This window comes from Grammomys surdaster, unplaced genomic scaffold (assembly GCF_004785775.1).
Source record: "Grammomys surdaster isolate TR1022 unplaced genomic scaffold, NIH_TR_1.0 271, whole genome shotgun sequence".
NCBI lineage: Eukaryota > Metazoa > Chordata > Mammalia > Rodentia > Muridae > Grammomys > Grammomys surdaster.
Window position 1 is genome coordinate 8560185 of NW_021604712.1, and position 21699 is coordinate 8581883.

Sequence of the window (21699 nt, forward strand, 5' to 3'; positions counted from 1 at the left end):
AACAATCTTATTGCTTCATCTGAGAAAACCCTGACAGCTAGCATTTTCCTACACATCCAGTTCCTTATCTAACTAATGGGGGCTACTAAGAGGATGTACTTCACATTAATATTTTCATAAGATGCTAACCTTTAAAATAAATGTTTCATATATAAAAACTAATGGTTGACTTGAATAAGACATGTTGATTACTTATGTAAATATTTACCCTATCCCTTTACACACATAGAGTTAATAACTATTGCAATTTTGTGTCCTAACAATTTTGGGGAAAAATCTAAAGTGTGTTTCCTTACTGACCTGGATGACTGCTTCCTGGGATCTACAAACCGACAATTGAATAAGGCAGGAGTTGAAGTTCCTGGGGACACTTTTCCCAAGCATGCCTCCTGAGGGCTCTCCTCCTGCCTGCTCAGATACTCTGGCTCATCCCTACCCCCTTAACTGACCAGACACTGGCACAGCCCAATCAGGTCTGAGAAATACAAGAGCCTTAAACTGGTAACAGGAATAGAAATCTTCAGAAAAACAGCCATGATACAACCAAATGTGGGCAAAACCAAGGTCCAGAAGAGAACAGTCTTGGGATGTAAAGATTACAGCTCAGAGAGAAGATGAGCAGGGGGATCCTGAGAAGGTCACAGGGCTGGCCATTCTGCTTTTGAAGGCAGAACTTCATTAACCGCCCTTTCTTGTCTTTTCTCTTGTTAACTCCCGGAGGAGACTAAGATGTAAATTAGTACCTGAGCAACTAGACAATGGTGTCAGGACATTAAGACATCTCAGTCTGAATAGCATCAGCATGTCAGCATTTTCTTTCCCACACTATGTCCCTCTCCAGCAGGTCCTCCCTTGCAGGTCCTCCCTTGCAAGCTCTCCTCCCTCGCCTAGTGAGTCACACCTACTCCACAGATCTCTCTGTTATTAGTCTCCAGCACAAGAGAGTGAGTCTGGGTTCGGCAAACGCAAGGGAGCAAGGAACCTGCTGCCTGTGACTCACAAAGGATCAAAGGTGACTCACCTGGCTCTGCCTCAGTTTTCTAACCTGAAATACTCCCGATCTACTTAGGGTCTTGTCCTCAAAGATCCCTGTGTGTGCCACTCACTCCCTTCTCCATTGGTGGAGAAGGGACTCAAGCAATAAGGCCACCATATAAGAGGCAAGCTGGTAGTTGTCGCCAACAAAAATGACACATCACCTCAAACAACTCACAGTATTTCTTTCATGGAGCCTATAAATCAAAGAGATTTACATTTTAAATGTGGATTCCCCCTGCCTCAGGGGAAATACAGCTTGAGGACCAGGCCTGTCACTGAATAACTGAAGCAACTTGGACCACCCCATTTCTCTGAACCCTCATTTGCTCACCTGCTAATGGGGCTAACCCTACAATTGCAGAGACCTTTTGCAGGACTGAGGGTGATTCCCTATTCAGACAGACCTGGACACACCGATGTGCTGGATGAGTGTTACTGTAATGACAGCTGACTGTTCTAACCTACTGCATATGGGGAAGTCAGCTATAAGTTTAGTTAAATACTAAGAAAGATTAGACACTAAGTTTAGCAAGGTTCTCACAGGCTAGGAATGGATAACTGATTTTACATTCTTCTTACAGTATAGGACCCTACAGAGTGGATATTAAGCCAAAAATCTGCAATCAAGTCCTGGGGAGACTGCATGTTACAGTGTAATGCATTTGCCAACATTTGTCCTGACAGTGACCTTATAGGAAGAGGGGGAGGTGCCCAGACCTCTCCACCCCAGCACACTGGAGAATACTGTAAGGTCAGGGCATAGTACAGGAACTAAGACTGTGGAAACCTGACTGCTATCTCTCCTTCTTCCTAGCTACACAAACTGGTATAAGTGGCATGCCCTAAGTTTTAACTAAGTTTTAATCTGTAAGATGTGTGCAGTAGCAGCTATTTTGTAAGATGTGGGGTGGGATTAAGTGAGGCCACCTGTCTAAATCACTTAGTGTGATGCCTGCCATGTACGCATCCTTGGGGATCTAGCTCAGTAGTAGCATCTGATTGCATGTAATAAGTGCCCAATAAACTGTAGGTAGAAGTATTGTGGTCTCTCCCACCTCTTTTTGACAGTGGCACAGTGCCCTTCCAATGCACAAAGACCAGCCATTATCTGTGGTCTCCAGGGTAACCAGAACTGTGTTTAGGCTACCCATAGCAGGTCTTGCTGGGTGACAACTTTTTGAATGACTAGACAGCCACATGCTATCAGTGCAAGAAGATATTTTATATCAAGGAAATCACCAAATGTATCCTTTTCTAAAACAGAAAGAGACCTGGGGGGAGAATGTGGAGACACACCTTGATCAGGCAGGAAGTAGAAAAATCTGTTGTCAGACGCAGATATACAGGAAGCTGAGTCACTTTCAGGGACAGGATTACTAAGGTGCTCTGATGAAGTAAGTCCCCAGTTTTGATATTTTAAAACATGGGCTTATGCAATACTTCAAGGCAGGGTTTCGTGCTGTACATCCTGCTGTCCCTGCAGAGTGAAGGGCCCTGTGGAAAGGACCAAGATGGCAGATGCCAATTACTCTTGGGTGAGGGTGATGTGTTGGGTGTGAACTCATGGAGGAAGGCAAGAAAAAGAGTGGGTGCAAAGGCACAGTCTCAACTGCTCTCTCCTTGGTCTGCTAAATAATTAGAAAAGTTAAAGAAGGAAAACCTCTGGTTTTTTTTTTTTTTTTTTTTTTTTTTTTTTTTTTTTTTTTTTTTTTTCTGACCCTAACCTCTGGCACTGGGCTCAGGGGCTCAGCTTCTGCTGGGACAGCTCTTCTGTGTAACAGGCTTAGGAACGGCCATTTGCCTGCTTGTCTCCTTTGATCAGGCAGCTATTGCCTCAGTCAGTGGCCTCAGCCACTGGGTGTTCTTTGTCAAGTGGAAGTAAGAAGGCATGGTTAGAAAGAGCTCCTCTTCCTGATCTAGTTTTAATGCAAAAAACTACTTAGGAAAGAGAAAAGTGTAATGCTCTGATTTCCAGAAGGTCCAGGCAGGAGGGACAGAACATAAATTTTAGGTTGATCTGAAAAGCCTAGAATCTATATAGATGATGTGTTTCCTTGCTCAATACACTTGGACAAGGTCAAGTCTATTGCTTTAAATTTAGAGAGACTTTGCTTACAAAGGTGCACAGCAGGGGCGGGGGGTTGTGTGGAAACAAAAACCTGGGTATTCTGTTTAAGAATTACTCAGAAATAAACATTTCTCCAGGTTGCCAGAATTTCCACATATACATGTATTTTAAAAAGGGAATTCTTAACTTTATCAACATGTATTTATATAATTACTGTTTTATCTTCCTGGGGTCTGCCTTACTAATGAAAGTCAGCTGGTACGAACGGGAGACAATGCTGAGCGGACAAAGAGGATTCCCAGCTCAGCAGGTCTTGCACATTACCCAGGCCCCTCCCCCAGTGGGATGCTGTCATTACTGCAACCCCCACCCCCGTGCAGTACCGATTTGGAGTCTAGATGGCCCTAATGTTCTCTCTTCACCATTTATTGTTTTGGAATGAGGGTACGTAGCTCATAGAGAACACATATGCCTTGCATGTGCAAGGACCTTGGTTTCATCCCCAGCACCCAAAAGAATAAACTAAAAGTGCTTCTTTAAACAAACTCTTGAGGCTGGAGATGTGGCTAGTGTTTAAGAGTACTCACTCTCATAGAGAAACTCAATTCCATTCCCAGCACCCACACCAGGTAGCACACAACTAGCAATCCAATACCCTTTTCTGGCCTTGGTGGACACACACACACACACACACACACACACACACACACACACACGAGTGTGCGCACAAATAAAAATAAATAAACTGAGTATCTTGAACTATTTTTCTGCCAGAATATAAAGTTGGCAGAAGTGAAGCTACAGATGACTACTGTCGGCTCTGCAGAGAAGAGGTCCGTGTGAGATCTTTCTAGGCCTGGTCTGTCACCCCAAAATGACATCATCTTTTACTCCCAGGGAGGAGAAGTAGAAAGGAGTGTGCACACATACTGGGTACCAAGCAGGAAACAGCAGTTGGGAAGAAGCAAAGGGATGGGCTAAAGGCTGGAAACTGGCATTGGCACTCTGGCCTTTGGCTGTCTATAATATTTGTGGTGGGCCTGCTTAGGTATCGGCAACTCCAGAAGTCTCAGAAACTCTGGACATCAAAGATTTATCTGTTCAGGCAGTGCTCCAAATCCTCAGACTTTCTGATAATCCAGCTAAACCACTTCCCAGAGAAAGCTCCTTGTAGGTCATCAGGAAGTTCGTATTCACTGTGCCTCCTAGACCCTCACCAGCATCTACCTCCTCACCAGTTACCCTCTGTTCCCCCAGAAAGCAGGCAGGGGAAACAGCAGGCAGTGGGCTAGGTGCAGGCCCCGTCTGTCTGCATTCCTTTCTGCCCTCTTAGAGGCTGGTTATCCTTGGACTGTAGGAGGTGAGATCCAGCCTGTGTTTCTGGGCTAGAAGGCAGAGGAGAAAGTACAAGGCAGGATTCAGCTGTCTGCTGCCATCCAAACCAGTTTTACAGCTGAGAATCTGAACAATTAATAAACTGCCTTTCTATAGACTAGAGAAGATCATTAAATAGTAACGCGTGTACAACACGCCGCAGGTACCAGTTCTCCACAGTGCCCAGGCACTGCAAACTCCAGTAATCATGACTCCTACCACGAAGGGGAAAACGAAGCTCAGAGAGCAGACAAGTACCAATCCAAGCTTAGAATGCCAAGTCAAATTCAAAGTTAGGCACCAAGAGTCAAGCTATGACCTCTTTGTGGATGACCTTATTCTGCTTCCCATCAAACTGATCTACATTGAGTTACGCTGTATGAAGGATTATGTTTGTTTGTTTTTTGCTTTTGTTTAACTGTTTTGGTTTCTTGTTTTTGTTTTGCTTCTGTGACAGCATCTCACAATGTAGCTCAGACTACCCAGAAACTCACAATCCTCCTGCTTTAAGCTCACATGTGCTGTGATTCCAGGCCTGCGTCATCATGGCCAGTGCAAAAGATCAGCTTTTATTATCACTTTTTATGATGTTTGAAGTAAGTGGTTTTGAACAATCTTGACACCTTAAAAACTGAAAGTCAGAAGAAGCCTCCTAGGTACACAAAGCCCTTCCTGCCCTGAGTACATGAAGTTATAATGGAGTACTGCCATTAGCTGTGGGGTAGCGGTGAAGGGCTCATAGCAGTCAAACATCTACCCAGCACTGCCTTTTGGGAAAGACCTACAGGACCTCACAGACCATTACAGTGTAGTTGCATGACCCAAGTATCCCTCCTCCTGAGGTTGTGAAAAGCACAGTTAATATAATCAACGTTGAGCTACAGATATAACGTCCCAAGATTACATCCAAATAGACACAACAGGGTGAAATAAAGATGTAAATGACTATAATTACCTTGAGGGTATGTGATAACGTTCTATCAAGGTACTTAAGCCGTGTGTGTGTGTGTGTGTGTGTGTGTGTGTGTGTGATACATATGTATGTGTGCATAGTTTAGATGCCCTGTTTAAATTCACAGAAGCAGAAAAGGAGAAATGCAATATGTTATACAAAAATAAGCATAAGCTGCCTTCCAGCTTTACAATTTTAAGTCAGAGGTCCAAACTGATTTGATGTGAGCCAACATTTAAAAGACTTGAGAATTTTCACACAAACCTAGAATTGCAGGTTTATTTGAAAAGTTAGATGTGGCAACAGTCATCTGGAGTGACAGGCCTTAAATAGGGTACCCTTTCCTAGGCTGCTGTGCGGCTGATTCGATGCCTGCATACGTTTCCAAGGCATTTAAGACCGTGGAGCCTTATACTGTTGGGGATTTCTCACTGTGGACCATGCCTTCAAAGTCAGATGACTTGAGTAACAGGGTCCTGCACAACCAGGCCCAACAGTGAATGTTTGGGCATAGTAGTGGGCTTTCTAGGACTGGTTCTTGGCCTGGGCTCTACAGGTCAATTGTGGGCAGACATTTTAGAACTATGCTTTTCGCTAATCTAGACCAACTAGGCCAGGGTTTCTGGCTGTGTAGTCCCAGTATCATCTGGGTAAGTTCTGTGAAGCACTCAGAGATAGTAGTATTGCCAACATCCTGTGGTTCCCTCTGTGCCCCTGTCCCATCCTACCCTCTTGTCCTCATCTGTCCCCTCCCAACTCCCAGTCCCACAGGTTAATGCTTCCTGTGCTGTACTTGTTAATAGACTCACCCTGAATCTATATCTTGGTGTTTGGATTGTTCACTCGGCCGTGAGGACTGAACTGTTCCCATGTCATCAGGTGCAACAGTTGGCCCATTTTCACTGGTGTTCCCTACTTCACTATGTGACTTTATTGTAAGCTGTCTTCCCATACTATCATTGGTACAAATTTGGGCTGTTCTGAGTTGGGGCTGTAACAATTAATATCAGTGTCTACAGATATTCTTGGATATTTCTTTAGCCATGCATATGTAGATATGCCCATAGGACTTATACCTTGTAGCAGAAATGCCAGTGCACAAACTGTTATCACACTGAGGTCCAATAGATACGTCTAAACAAAAAAATACCCAAAGGTGTCCATTTATACTGCTGTTGGAGCATCTCAGAGCTCAGCAGCACTCCGTTGGACTTTTAGACAAAAGACTTTCTGCGGGGTGCACAGGACTACAATGTTGTGGTTTTTATCTCCAGTACCCAATAGCTGACAGTGCTGAGAGTGCCCAAGTTCTTAGCCATGCGGCTGTCCTTCTGTCCTTTGTCCTTCTGTTGTCCTTCTAAGCACCTGTCTGGATCTCTTGCTCATTTCTCTGTTGTGTTGGCCTTTCAAAACTGATTTGCTTAAGGGGGAGGTCAGTATGAGTGAGGCTGTTGCAATGCAGTCTTGTATGCTGACTGAAAATCGATCTAAGTGTTTTTACTTGTTTGCATGTCTTGAGCATGGGTCTGCTGGCTGTATATAGGCACATGCTTCCTTGGGCATAGGCCTGTTAGCTGAATAGAAGGCACATGCCTCCTTTCCCCCTGCACCTTGGCTTCTCCTCTCAGTGGCATGCCTCACAAGCCACAGCTTCTTTATTCTAATACACCCCACTCTACAGTTTTCTTTTAATCGTGTAATTTTGTTTCTCATTTTAAAAACCACTCTGCCCATGCCAAGGTCATAAACATATTCTACTTTTGTTATAGAGAACAATGCTGTTCAGTAAAAGATAAAAATGGAAGTCGCATGTGGTTTAACCTATCCTTAAAAATTAAATTAGACTGAAATATATTTGAACATTTTATATAACCCATATATCAAAAATATCATTTCAATGTGCAACCAATATAAAAATATAATAAAATGCTTTATATGTTATCCATTCACTATTATTTGCCTTTACTAGTGGTGTGGGTATGTACTACGTGTGTGTGACCATTCTGAGGCATGTTTGTGGATGGCAGAGGACAATGCTCAGGACCTGGTTCTCTTCTTCCACCTTGAGTGGCAGGTAGCAATCTCAGGTCAATAGGCCTGTTCAGAAATTGTTTCTAATCCCTCAGCCATCTTGCCAGCCCCATGGTTTCTCTACAGTGAGTTTATAAAATCTGAATTGTGCTTTTTAAATTTTTTTTAAATTGGACTAGCCTCTTTGTCAGATGTATGTAAGCCTAGAAGTCATTCTGCCGCATGTTGACCAAGATATAGATCTGAACACATTTTAAGGCAGCAATCTTTCTTTCCACATGGATGTTCAAACAGCTCCAAATGTGCTATGGTGCTGAGATCAGAGATCCAGTATCCGCAGATTTCCCTGTGATCACCAGGTCACTCAACTGGCATGCTACACCCCTTCTTTAAAGGTCCCCCGTTGATTTCTTGTTCACATCCAATGTTAAGAACCATTTCCATGCTGAGCAACTTTATAAAGAGGAAAAGAAGGTGACAGTTGAAATGAGTGTATCAAGTGTCTCTTTGATATTATTTCAGAAAAGTGTGTGTGTGTGTGTGTGTGTGTGTGTGTGTGTGTGTGTGTGTGTAGAGGCAGTGGTTAACTAAGTACCACTTGCTTGAAAAAGTATTTCTAATTCTCAGTAATGGTTAAAACCATCTGAAAGTGACTGCAATCGAGTATCCTATGAAACAAACATCTGCCTGTTATTTTTCAGTCATCATTTCGGAGAGCTACAACGTTTTGTTCTCACAGAGTTCAGAGAGCAGAATTCCACTGGAAGCAGATTGTTCCTGGAAAGCATCCAGGCAAAGCCAGTTGTAGTTAATGGAGCAGGAGGAGCTCATTAGGAGACCCTATAACACTGACCCAAAGTAGAACATGGCAAGGATCCTGTAACGTGCACAGCATTACAGATGAGCATAATTTAAGTTTTCTTTGCATCAGCATATTTTATGTTTTTATAGCTTTATTCCCAGGTCAAACAAGAAAACAAACTTTGAAGAGACGAAATTGAAGCCAATTTAGATATCAAGCTTGAGTAATCTTCATTATTGAAATAAAAAAAACTGCTCTAGAATTTTTTTTTTTGCTTGAATCTTGAAATAATTAGTTTACTGCTAGCCTGTGTCAGGCTCAATCTAATCAACAGGTTTTTATTGACTGTCCAATAAAATAAGCCTGACAAAGGAATCAAAATAAGATAGATGAGTTTTGTTCCAGCAGACAAGTACCCTGCAGAGAAATAAATGGTTTATCACAGGAATGCTCCTCGTAAAAATACTTCATTTTAGAATGTGGATATAGTAAGTAATTATCTCACATTCCTGAGCACAATAGCTGATCTTTTCAAATAACCTAAGTGGCCCTGCTTGTGAATTTTATATTGTTCCCATCAATGAGAAAACGAGCCTGTTTTTATCTGTGTGTGTGTCTGTGTGTGTGTGTATGTACATATATATGTATATATATAATGTATGTATGTATGTATGTATGTATGTATGTATGTATGATATGGGTTGATCTCTTCACATTGCCTCCCTCGGCTACAGTGAATTTTGGGGGAGCCTAAGGCTAGTGTGTGGGAGCTGCAGGCACCCTCTTGCCACGTGTCTGCCCGATTCTAGTAGTAGCCCTGCAATGGCTTTGGGAAAACTTGCATCAGAAATCTGTATGTGTGTTAGGTATGTGTATAAAAACATCTCTCTCCTGGTCTGTCACTTTGCAATGATGAACATAGTGAACTGACACTTAGAAGAAAGGCCTTCTATTTCTGCTTCTCCTTGGGTTTTACTGTGCTTTGGGGATGTTTTAGAATACAGCATTCACTTATGCATTACCTTTCTTTGAGGCAGTTTCAAGGATGGATCAGTTCCACCAAGAAGGATTTCAGTAACCACTAAGTAACATTCAAAAAGTCCCTATACTACAAAAAAGCAGTCTGCCCTAGACAGCTCCATAAGGGAAGAGTTTGTCCATCCTGCCACTGGTCATCCTCCTGGGCCTGAACACACTGAAAGCATTCACAAAACAAAAACAAAAAAAAAAACAAAACAAAAAAACAAAAAAAACCACACACACCACACGGAGAAATAAGTACTATTTATCAAGAGCCACCATTGCCATGTCATGTGGCAGGCACTTACCATCTTGCCTTTCTACTCATTGTAACACCCAGCCTGACATGACAGGCATTCAGATTGCATGCTTACAGATGAGGAAATCACAGCCTAAAGAATCTCATTGCCTGGCTGGGCCGTGGTGAGCAGGAAACAGTGACTCACATTCAAATCTTTCTTGTCTATATTCTGTCCAGCACACCACACCTTCACCCCAATCTATAACAAAATACAGCTTGATGTTTGATTGGGTTTTTAAAACAAGGCACCAAGTTAGAATGTTTGGCTGTAAGACCCCAATATCCCCAATAATTGACAAGTGGAATTTACACAAAATCTGAAGGGATTCTTCACAGCAAAGAAAACTATTGGTCTAATGAGCAGAAATTCTAAAGGACCAGAGCAAATCTTTGCAAGCTATATTTATGACATTGCTAATGTCTAGAATACATAAAGAACTGAAAAAATCAAATACCACAAAATGGGCCAATTATAAATGCATTACAGAATTGAGCATACAGTTCTTAAGAGAAGAAATACAAATAGCCAATGAATATTTCTTGGAAGCAATCATCATCCTCATCCATCAGGGTAATGAAAATGAAAACCACTTTGAGATTCCATCTTACCGAGGCCAGCATGGTTACCTCTGGGAAGACAAATGACAACAAATGCTGGAGAGTACGGGGAAAGGGAAACAGTTTCGGTTGGTACAATGTGACCTGGTGTGGCAGTATGGAAACCAGAGTGGAGTTTTCCCAAAAGCTACAATTAGAACTACCGTATGAGCCAGCTCTACTCTCCTGAGCATCGACCGGAAGGACTCTCTATCTACCACGGAGACGCTTGTACCTCCTTGTGGATTGCTGCTCTATTCACAACAGCCAGGAAGTGCAAGCAGCCAGGATTTCACAATATGTGAACAGATAGCAAAAATATGATGCACAGAGACAACAGATTTAGCTGTAATTAAAAATGAAAGTAAGAAATCCTCAGAGAGCTAGAAAGACGGCCCCATGGTAAGGGGCACATCCTGGTCTGGCACAGGACCAAGTTCATTTTCAGCACCTATGTCAGGTGGACCACAGCCACCTGTAACTTCACCTCTAGGCAATCTGACACCCCCTTCTGGACTCCACGGGTACCTACAGCTACATTCATATACCTTCACACAGCCAGCCAGCCACCCAGACACACACACACACACACACACACACACACGCACACACACGCACGCACAATTAGAAAGTAAACACATAATTAAAAAGAGAAACATACAGACAATGGATAAAAACAGATATTACATTAAGTGAGGTGACCTAGTCTCAGAAAGACAAATGCTCCATGTTCCCTTAGAGGTACAGCTTGGCTTCAGTTCTCATTTACATAGGGTTATTTATAGGGATGTGGACAGAGTGGTCATGGAGAGGAAAAGATTAAAGGTAGAGGAAGGACAATAGAACATATGTGACGTGAAAGGGGATGGCAGAATTCCTGAGGGCAGGAAGGGACAGTGGGGAGGGTGGGGACAGGAAGGGACAATGGGGAGGGTGGGGACAGGAAGGGACAGTGAGGAGGGAGGGCAGAGGAATGGAAGAGAGGATCCAACCAAAATTAAGTAAACATGAAAATACCATAAGGAAAACTTTTACTTTTCATGCTGTTTAATTTTTTTTTTTAACGATACCAAGTTAGAATGTTTAAATGTCACTATGGGCTTTGGAAATTTCTCTCTGTTAAGAGCATTGGAAGACTAATACAATAAGGAATGAAAGAGGTTAGACCATGAATTTTGGTATAGAAAGGGCAGCAAAGCGTCCTCTCTCTCACTGAGTTAAGCCAGTCTAGATCTCACTGCAGTTAAGGTTTTAAAAAAAAGATTTGTTTGTTTGTATATTTTATGTGCATTGGTGTTTTGCCTGCATGTATGTCTGTGTGATGGTGTTAGATCCCCTAGACCTGAAGTTACAGATGGTTGTGAGGTGCCATGTGGGTGCTGGGAATTGAACACAGGTCCTCTGGAAAAACAGCCAGTGTTCTTAACCCTTGAGCCATCTCTCCGGCCCCCAAACTAAACTTTCTCATGTAGAAGGCGCATATTATTAGCCCCATCTCACTGGATTCGATGGGAAATACATTTACATACAGCAAGGACTGAACAATGAATAGAAATTATAGCCAATACCATTAACCAGTGTTTAAAACAATTAACTATCAACAATAAATTTAGACATTACTAAGAATTCTTTTTGAAACTATATTAATCAATTTGATTGACATTTCACAAATCTTTTATACAGTTATTATCCATATATGTGCCCATTGTCTCCTTAAAATATTTTTCTTTTGGCCAGCAATCCTATGGATGAAATTAGAACTGAAATTTCCCCTTGAGGTTAAAAAAACAAAACAGGCTTATAGGAGGACTACAAGGTAAGAGAGTTAGATGTTTAGACTCTCAGACCCGATACAGAGGGCAGGTAAAGAGCGGGAGATGTAGCTCAGTGGTAGGTCATTTACTTGGCTTACATACGGGCAAGACAGATAGACAGAGACACACACACACAGAGAGCCAAAGAGGAAGAAACAGAGACAGAAGAGGACACTGAACATCAGTGGTTAATAAATAAATTAATATCCATCACCTAGAGAGTCCTAAAGGTTTCTTTATGTGATTTTCCAGGAATTGATAATTTATTTTATAAGAACTTCTTTTCTAAGACTTTGTTTAATTTAGGAAAAGTAAAGTTTTGTTTTGTTGCGTGAAGCTAGTTGCTTTAATCAATCAGCTACTTTCTTTGGGGCATGACAGGAGTATTACATCCCTAAAAGATAGTACTAACTTAGAAAAGTTTGTCACTGAGGTGAGCAGGTCCTGCTTGCTCTAAGCTGAAGGGGCTGGGACAGGGTCTGAAGTGGATCTGACAGGCCACACAGCTGCACAGAGGCCACACTGCTCTTGTCATCTGGAGTCAGGTTTTCCTAATAAACCAAACCCAGCTGGATGTGAGTTCAGTGCCTAACCCACTCTGGGCATCCCTTTCACGGACCAGCTGCAACTCAGTCAACAGCAAGGTGAGCGAGCCAGGAGCAGAAGTCCGGACTCGACATTTCCTCTCTACTCCAAGGTACTGCTCAAATCAAAGCCTTCAGGCAGGAGGCTCCAAACCCCTCTTTCTGAATCTTCCCCCACAACATCATGGCCAAACCAAGCAGTTTCATTCTTTCTGTCTCTCATCTTCCTACCCCACCCCCACCTCCCCAGCCCCCACACAAACACAGAGTCAAGAGAACTTTGTATGGAAGTTTCCAAATACCATCCCAGAGCTGACACCTACCTTCTTCCCAAAGCTCCAGTCTGCACAAGGTACTCCTCGCCTGTGAGGAGCAACTGGAGAGGCTTCCCGGTCCAGCTTTGTTCTCCTGAGCAACACACCTCATCTATACGTAAGCCCTGAAATGCTTGCAGAGACCCACCCTCGAAAGTTGCAAGTCAAGATTTCTGACTGAGGGCAGTTAGTCACGTGAGGCAAAGCTACTGGATGGCACCTTCAGGTTCTTCCAGATGGGATGTCGCTTCCTGTTTTACCACTGGGAGAAGTAAAAACTGGAGTCTTGTCAAACACTGACTGACAACGCACCCATTGCCTCACCAGCACGCCTAGGGTACACAGGTATTAAGTCTGCCTCAGAATGAGACGGCTTTGCTGTTTACACTAAAGGAAAGTGATTTAGATGGCTGGCCATAGAGCAAAGTGAAACACTGTGGACAGGCTGTAATCTGCTGTGAGCAGGTTTGACAACTACAGTATACTCTAGTACCTGCAAATGCTGGCAGGGCATTCGGCTAGCTAAACCAACATTACCAAGACTACCACTGCAGCCTAAGTCTCATCCGTGAAGGAACTTTAGATATTTTTCTGCTTGTTTACCAGTGATGGGGGCAAAATCGATTTAAAGAAAAAATATATAGCAACCTAAATAAATGAATAAAATAGTCTGGAAACTTTTTTTTTCTTTTAAGAACAGTCAGATGTAATTCACCTTGTTTTTGTTTCGATCTTAAAAAGCAAGCATCACAAAGAGACACGAACCTATTTAAAGGCATCAGGACAGGGACACTCCGCTTGAAGTGTTTTGTTTCAAAAGGAAACGTGTGCCTATCATTGGGTTTATTTGAGGTGGTGTATTGTTCGTGTGTGTGTGTGTGTGTGTGTGTGTGCGCGCGTGTGTGTGTGTGGGGGGGGCAGCTTTACTTTCTCTTGTGGAGGATAAACTGGCTCTGGGCTTGGATTATTTAAAGGTGCTTTGATAGTAAGAAAGCTCCAACAAGTTGATTCACGTATGCCGGCAAAGCAAACGCGCCACGCTTGGTGCCTGTGCAGCACATCCTCCTCCGCCCACAAGCTGGATCCCAGGGGCCACAACTGTCTCACACTGACGAACGCCTTTCATTTTTTCTGTCACCTGATACGTGACAGAAAAACTTCAAAGGACCAGAAGTAGAGAAAGGGAGATGCCAATTTCAAATGAGCAGCAACTCTCGAGCTTCTCGAATTTTCCTGCTGGGTTTAGTTCACAGAAAGAGGACTGATTAAGCCCTTTCAGTCAACATTTGCTCACTAAGTTCTTCCTAGATTTTCTTTTTGCAGACTATTTTTTTTATTAACAAGTTAATACAGCTAGCACATGATTAGGAATGGGTGTGGTTTATGCTGGTAATCCTAGAATATAAAGAGCAAGGGGATCAACAAAATTTCAGGCTAGACTGAGCTACATTCCAGGACAGCCTGGACTACAGAGTGAGACTCTGTCTCACAAAACCAAAGCAAGCATGCATTCCTAGATAGGAAGGCTGAACACCAGAAGGTCACTAGAAGGGGAGACGGCCACTCAGGTCTTCCTTGTTTGCTCTATGGATGTGCCCGGCTCTCTGGACAGATCTGGCCTTCCAGATCTAGTCCAACTTCTCATGGCCCCTTTGCTGATCTTTCTAAAGTATTTTTTCCTTTCTCATTCCTGTCTCTTGCTAAGAAATTGATCTTCCCCCTACAGGATCAAGAGCAGCCTGCTCCAGCCTGCCATTTTCTCTCAGGGAACAGAAGTGACATGGAGGTTGGGTGCTGTTCTTTGTGCACTTGACTCTGGCAGCTCTCTCAAGCTCCACTTGCCAGCAGTCCTGTTGTGCTCAGGCCTGTGTTGCCACACCAGCTGCCCAGCTTGACTGCTTCTGTTTCTGCAGAGGGTTCCATTAAATCAGGAACAGTCAAGGGCCAGGCCTTCCAGCTCTTCTACCCCTAGACCGAACACCACAGGAGTAGCCAGTCATCTCACACTCATTCTGCTCCAGAAGTATCTGTGGGAAGACAGTTCTCTTAAATACTATCCTGGACTCTCCCCCACCCCACCCCCACCACAAGTTAAATAAGCCAGAAGACTATTACAGAATCGCAAATTTTTATCCTTTGTATACTAAAATCTCCTAATGAAATAAAATGTTCACATCAAACAGAAACTACTAGTACACATACTTCAACACATCCTATATAATGAAAGGAATCTTATTAGTAGCTAGTTTCTTTTGGGGCAGTGCTTGAGATTGAACCCAGGGACTAGCATATGCTAAGTATGTAGTCTATCTTTGAGTGCCAGTCCCAGTACCATCTCCTGTCGTTTTGGGGCACTGTCAAGGAGTGGTCCCTGTCTTCTTCACGGACACAATGCACAATCTACACTAGAAGGAGGGGACAAGAAGCCTGAGAGTGCTTGTCAGTTATGACCTCTCTGGAGCTGAAGAGCTCTGTGTCAGTGTCCTTTGCTGTGCAGAGTCTCTGGGACGACGACCCCAGGGGTCATGGGAGGTGGGCAATAAACGAACAGGAGCCTCTAAAAATATCTCAGGGGAATTTCTTTGTTTAATTTCTCACTTGTGTCACACTGCAGAGTATTTATAGTTAGTTCATTGGCAGTAAAAGGAAGGACAGACAGAATATGGTGTGTGTAGGGTACCATGGCTTAAGTGATACTCAACTCTTTCATTTTATGAACAGACTTTAAGAGGGATTTCAGCCATTAAATTGGGGTTATGTTTTCAATCTTCAGTAACAGATAGTAAGCCATGAAGTCAGGCAGAATGGTAATTATTTTAGAGAGTGTTTTAGAGAGTAGCTATCTGACAAATGAAGTGTAGGCAGTGAAGCAGGATTCTGTAAAGAGCAGGAGCAGTTTTACAGGAGCAAATGTAAAGGACATTACAAAGCTGGCCAGCTCTTCTACAGAGAACAAGCCAATGGTAGGTCAAATGTCAACTTAGTCATTGGTGGGGTGAGCACCTACCCAGAACATCCACACAGTGAAGCAGGGAACAAACTAAGCTAGCCAGAGACAAACCCAATTAAGATTAGAGGGCTACTCATGAACTCTGACGAGCAGGATACAGGAAGATGGAGTCTGGGATCCAGGAGGAAGAGGAGAAGACACTGCAGCAAAGGCTCTGCGCAGGAGCAAAGGGAAGCAGCTTCCAGGAGTGCAGAGAAAGCAGACCAGGAGGATGGCTATGCTGCAGATGATGCTTTAAACCAGAAAGCAATATGCAAGGTAGAAGGGCCCAATGTTTCCCTGCCAAGAGGTTCCACGGAGGCAGGTTTTGCCATGTTCTTAATTTAACCGGGCACGTGTTCTGGGCTGTCACTGTCAAAAAACTTTATTTCTATATAATGTTTAATCTTGCCTTCTTCTCAGACTTTTTAAAGGTTAAGGTTTGTGCATAGGCATGACTTTAAATCAAAAGGACAGGAGCCTCTGTACCCTGCAGTGCACATGTATGTGTGGCTCCTGCAAGATGCAATGAAACGAATATTCTTACCCTGCTTCCAGCGACATTATGATTTAAAATACTTTTACACTTATTTGTGTGTACTTGTGAGTATTATAGCATGAAAACGGCTCCAATAAAACTTCATCAGAGGGCATGTGTATGGGCACATATGTATACATGTACACACATATTCATATGTATGCATAAATGCATATGCATTTGTGTGTGTGTGTGTGTGTGTGTGTGTGTGTTTCCACCACAGTGTATTGTGGAAGTCGAGAGACAACTTGCACAAGTCCGCTTTTTCTTTCCTTCTACTACGTAGGGTCCAGGGATAAAATTCAGGTCATCAAACTTGCTGGCAGCACCTTTACTCATTGGATCACCTCACCTGGCCATAGGACATGCTTAGACACTTACACCCCTGAAGAACATAAAGGCTACGCCATATTGACATCAACCAATCAGCTCTCCCACTATGACTCACACAGAGCCTCAAGTGGATTACAGGATTAGGAGATCTCAACTTCCTCTTTCTCCACCCACTCTACCCCGTTTTCCCACTTACCCTGGTCTGGTGGTGGAAGGATCCCTAGCATATAAACTAATAGGCCACTCTTGGAGGAAGAGGTTAGCTACAGTCAATGAACCCCAGGAGAGAAGATTCCTCCACACTCACCCTCCCTGGGATAGCCTTCTCTCCCTCAGCACAAACCCCACCCACTTTCCTGTAGCATTTCCTCCCTACCTTACGTGTCTTCTTCTAACTTACTCTCTTCTCAGTTTACCCATGCACTCCCCATGTAAGCTCTATGAGGGCTGGGTTTTCTGGTTGGTCTGCTCACTGCCAAATCCCTTGGGAGTTCATTGGATCGTTGGGGTACAACATCAACAGAACAGTTAATTTGTCTGTCTTCTTTCCACTGCATCCCATGTTCTCTACACAGTAGGGGTTTGCTCTTTCAAAGTGGCTACCACTGGACTCCCTTCAAAACATGACCAGATCATTGCAGATCACAAAGGTGGCCAGTTCTGCTGTGGTTTGCTGAGTCTGTCATGTACCCCCCCCAAATCTGTCATGTACTAAAGACTTGACAGAAATGATTGTTAACAACATTCATTTGTGATATTATATGCAACACAGACCACATCTTCATGTTTAACATCCTGTTAAAACAGCTATCTCTTAGGACCAGTGCTTGGCCAGATGTTCATAGGCACTTCTGCATCTAGCCCCTGGCCATATGTGGCCATCGTGACTGAAGAAGACGTGGTTGACTTGGTTCTCCTAGACCATTGTGGCTGCCAAGGCCTACCTGGTACTTGTAAAAGCAAATCTTATTTTTATTAACTGTGTGACTGAAGAAACAACATACAGACCATCAGACCTTCACTCCTATCAACTGGAAAACAGTATCAATAGCAATACATTAGTGCTGTAAGCCATTAGTCAACCTATATACAACAAGCTCCTAAATGGTACTATATGAATAGAAGCTGCAATTATAGCTAGCATAATGACTGGTACATTTAATTGTAGGCTTTTGTTCCTACATTATTTAACAGGTTTTAGTTTGTGCATCTAGACTTAGTTTGTCCAATTAAATCTTGAGTGTAACAACTGCAGAAAGTCTCCATGTTGCAACCACTTCTGGCCTCTGAATGCCGTATTCATCAGGTAATTCCCTTGCCTAATTGCTATTAGGGTCATACCATGTGCCAGACACATTATCTGTTTTGAAGGAGCTGCAGATCTCAAGAGTAAAAGGAAAAGGTCCACATGTATTTGTGGGGTGCATATGTTCTCATGCTCCAACACGACTGAGAAGATGGATGTTCCAACATTTACCACTTCAAATCCCACAGGAGAAGCACGAATGTATGAGCTACAAATAAAAGACTAAGACTATCTAACACGGAATCAAGAAACAGATGGAAGAGGGCAGATAAAGTTTCACCTCCTCAAATAATGAATCCCATGCCTGCCTTGGTTCGTAGATAGAACTGGCTAGAGTTAGCATCCTCCACCCCTCTCCCTGGCTTGTGCTGGGGCATCCTTGTGGTTTGGGTGGGTGGGTGAGAATTGTGTAAGCACTAGCCAGCTAGAGATAAAGGTGATAAGGAGGGTTGGAGCTTGAATTAATATTTTTTGGAAACTCAATGCTATGTCATGTGTGAATAATATGAAGAAACAAAACACATCATCTTTCTGATGCATTTTCATCCAACACAGTAGACAAGCAGCTAGAAGACTGACACAATAGATATGATCTACCTCCTCCCTCTTCCCACTCCACTTCCTATCTCATGTCCTATTGTGCCACCTACACACACACACACACACACACACACACACACACACACACACCACAAATGCTTAAGAAACCAGAGATCCCTAAGAACAGGCACCTCTATTCAGTCTATGAATTCTCTGATGAGACTAAAAAAAAGGGAGAGCCATACAAAACCCACAAATTATCAAGTGTCATGGTATGTCATCCGGGACCTGTTCCCAAGAACATGGTACCCATATCTCTTGACGTCTTACTGACAAAGGCTCAAGTTATGCCAGAGGTCCCTAGAGAGCCTGAGGATTATGGCCGTTAGTAAGATCTGTCACTTTTTGATAATCTCCAGACTCTCAGGGACAGATTTAATTCAAACTTTTGCCCTCATCAGATGCATTGGGGCTTTTAAAGAATTCATGGTGACCCAACATCCCAAGGTGAGTGGAAGTGGTGTTGAGATGAATTCAAACATACGAAGGCTTTTCCCTTATAAAGCTGTCCACTCACAAAAACAACACAAACAAAAAACAGCTCCTAGTCAATTGCTTCCTTTCTGTAGAAGTTGAGCATGCATCTATCTGCCTGTCTGTCTGTCTGTCTGTCTATCTATCTAGTGCTGGGGCTAGAACTCAGGGCCTATTTTGACAAGTGCTCTATCAACTAAACTATATCCCAACCCCGATATTACTGACTCTCCTTGCCAGTTGCATTCCCTCTAAACTTCTATGCTTGCTTCCTTCTTGCCACTCGGTGTGATTCCCACCTTATTCCTTATGAGATACCATTCCTAATCTCCCCTTTAGTGGATTCAGGGTCAGCACTCACTCTGGAATCATCTACCGGTGGATAACTCCTTCTCCAAGCCCCTACCATTTTTTTCTAAGATATTCTCTCTTGAGTCACCTTCCTCTTCCTTGTCTATGTGTCATCAGTAGCCTCATTTTTGGATCTGACATCATTCTTGAATACTATAGCATGAACTACTGCTGTAGCATAATTTGACCAGAGGGCACGTGTGCGTGTATAACAATATACATACATACATACATACACACACACACACACACACACACACACACACACACACACACACACACATATATATATATATATATATATATATATATATATATATATATATATATATATGCATATATTCACAAATACATATGCATATAGGCATGTGCCCTGTCTCTACTAGGCTGTCAATACTGAGCTCAAATCCCTCCCAAGAAATACTACAGGATTTATCAGACACACTCAGGATTTATCAAGAGTACAAAACCAAACTTTTACCCACGACGATGTCATCTGTTATTTTATCTCAAGGTAACTTATACTTTCTTCTTGTTTGAAGCTTTATATTCTTCCTTTTTTTTTGCTTCCCTATTTCCAGTATGTTTTCATCCTTTTGAGATCTTTTTATTGAATGTTTCCTGTGTATACAAAAGTAGGTAAATCCCAGGGTACAACCAGATAAAGGTCTTGCTTTCTGGCTTCTTTGAGTTGCAGCTTTGGCTATGCCTTTTGAGTTTCTTGAAGGGAATTGCCTTAGCTTGAGCCTATCAACAGGCCAAACACAGTGAGGCTGAGGGCCCAATTATTTGGAAGGGGCTAAGGTCTATGAACAGAACTCTACATAACAGGTCTGTTATGAAGGGCTCCTGATTGCCCTTCATGGAGACCTTAGGTAAGAAAATCTGTTTCATAAGAGTGGTCTTGCTGTGCCCTTGGAGCAGTGAGGGAATGTGTTTGCAGGCCAGCATGATGTATACTCACTTCTCTCTTTTTAGATGGATGACTCCCAGGAAACAATCTTGCCACATAATAGCCCTTCCTAAAGGAAACTTGATGTGAAACCGAAGTTTGTGAACAATGAATGTCATCGAGTGTTCAGATCAGTAACTTATATCATTCACTGATTTATACACTTATTTCACTCCTGTCACAGCAGTTATGACACTAGTAAGTTTGGAAAATGTAAAAACAGCTTGCTTAACCATGTTAATTTGTCTGTAAGACCAATACACAACACAGGATACTAGCCATTGAGCAGGGAAAAGAAAAACAACGGGAAATTATCTTCTAGAAATGTGGTACAACATTTTAGCTATTTAAAATCCTTAAAAGCAAAATTGACCAGCCAGTCTATTAATCAATAAGAATATAATATGTGAAAATAATTATAGCAATAATCTCTAAGTATTGTAAATTTCAGTTAAAATTAGAGTTACTTTTCATCAATACTGAAATGAGCCAGACACTCAGAAGGCGGAGGCAGGAAAATCTTATATTCAAGGACAGTGTGGGTTACCTAGTGAGCCTGGCCTAGCATGTGCAGGGCCCTGAAATTCAGTTCTTAGCATCAAACCAAGCAAAACAAACAAAAGACCCTAGACTACCACTAATCAAATATCTTTAATCTCAGAACCTTCTGGAGAAAGTGATAACTAGAAAGCCAGAAAATTCCTGGAGTACTGGACGTCTTTACTAGGTCTCAGTGGGAAGGAAGCAGAGCGAAGAGAGCTGTGTGGTCCACACACCACAACAGAGGCAGTGTATAGGTTACTCGTGCCTCCTCAGTGACAAAGATGGCTCACAGCTTCCGGAGTTGCCAACCAGCACAGTGACTCACACATTCAGACTCACTCTGCCATTCCATATGTGTCAGAAATGTTTCCCACTGATGGCAATGGGTCAGATAACCAAACATATGCATGCCAACACTGCAATAAAGCCATGCTTTACACTGGACAGATCACTTAACCCTACCTCAGTACCAATCATGTCAACAAGGTAGATTATTACTACTGTAAGGCACCTTCTGAGCATGTAACACATTTATCCTAATTTAAACAAATGGTAATTCTAGATATCTTAATTTTTTAAAAAAAGCTTTAAACATACTAGGATGATTTTCTTACCCACTGTTGATGAGAGGTGACTGTGGTGGCTTAATAACCATTTCTGCAATTCTATAAACCACCTACACTTTCCCGCACTGATCCCAGATGAGTTTAAAACATTT

General features: G+C 42.7%; 1 protein-coding gene across 1 annotated transcript in view; it reads right to left on the bottom strand.

Moving 5' to 3' along the window:
- Window positions 1-13007, bottom strand: part of Cers3 (ceramide synthase 3) — a 77151-nt gene extending 64144 nt beyond the window's left edge. The window contains 2 exon segments of the mRNA XM_028776737.1: window positions 12905-12980; window positions 12983-13007. Coding sequence (XP_028632570.1) covers window positions 12905-12980; window positions 12983-13007 — 101 coding nt within the window.
- Window positions 13008-21699: the final 8692 nt, after the last annotated feature.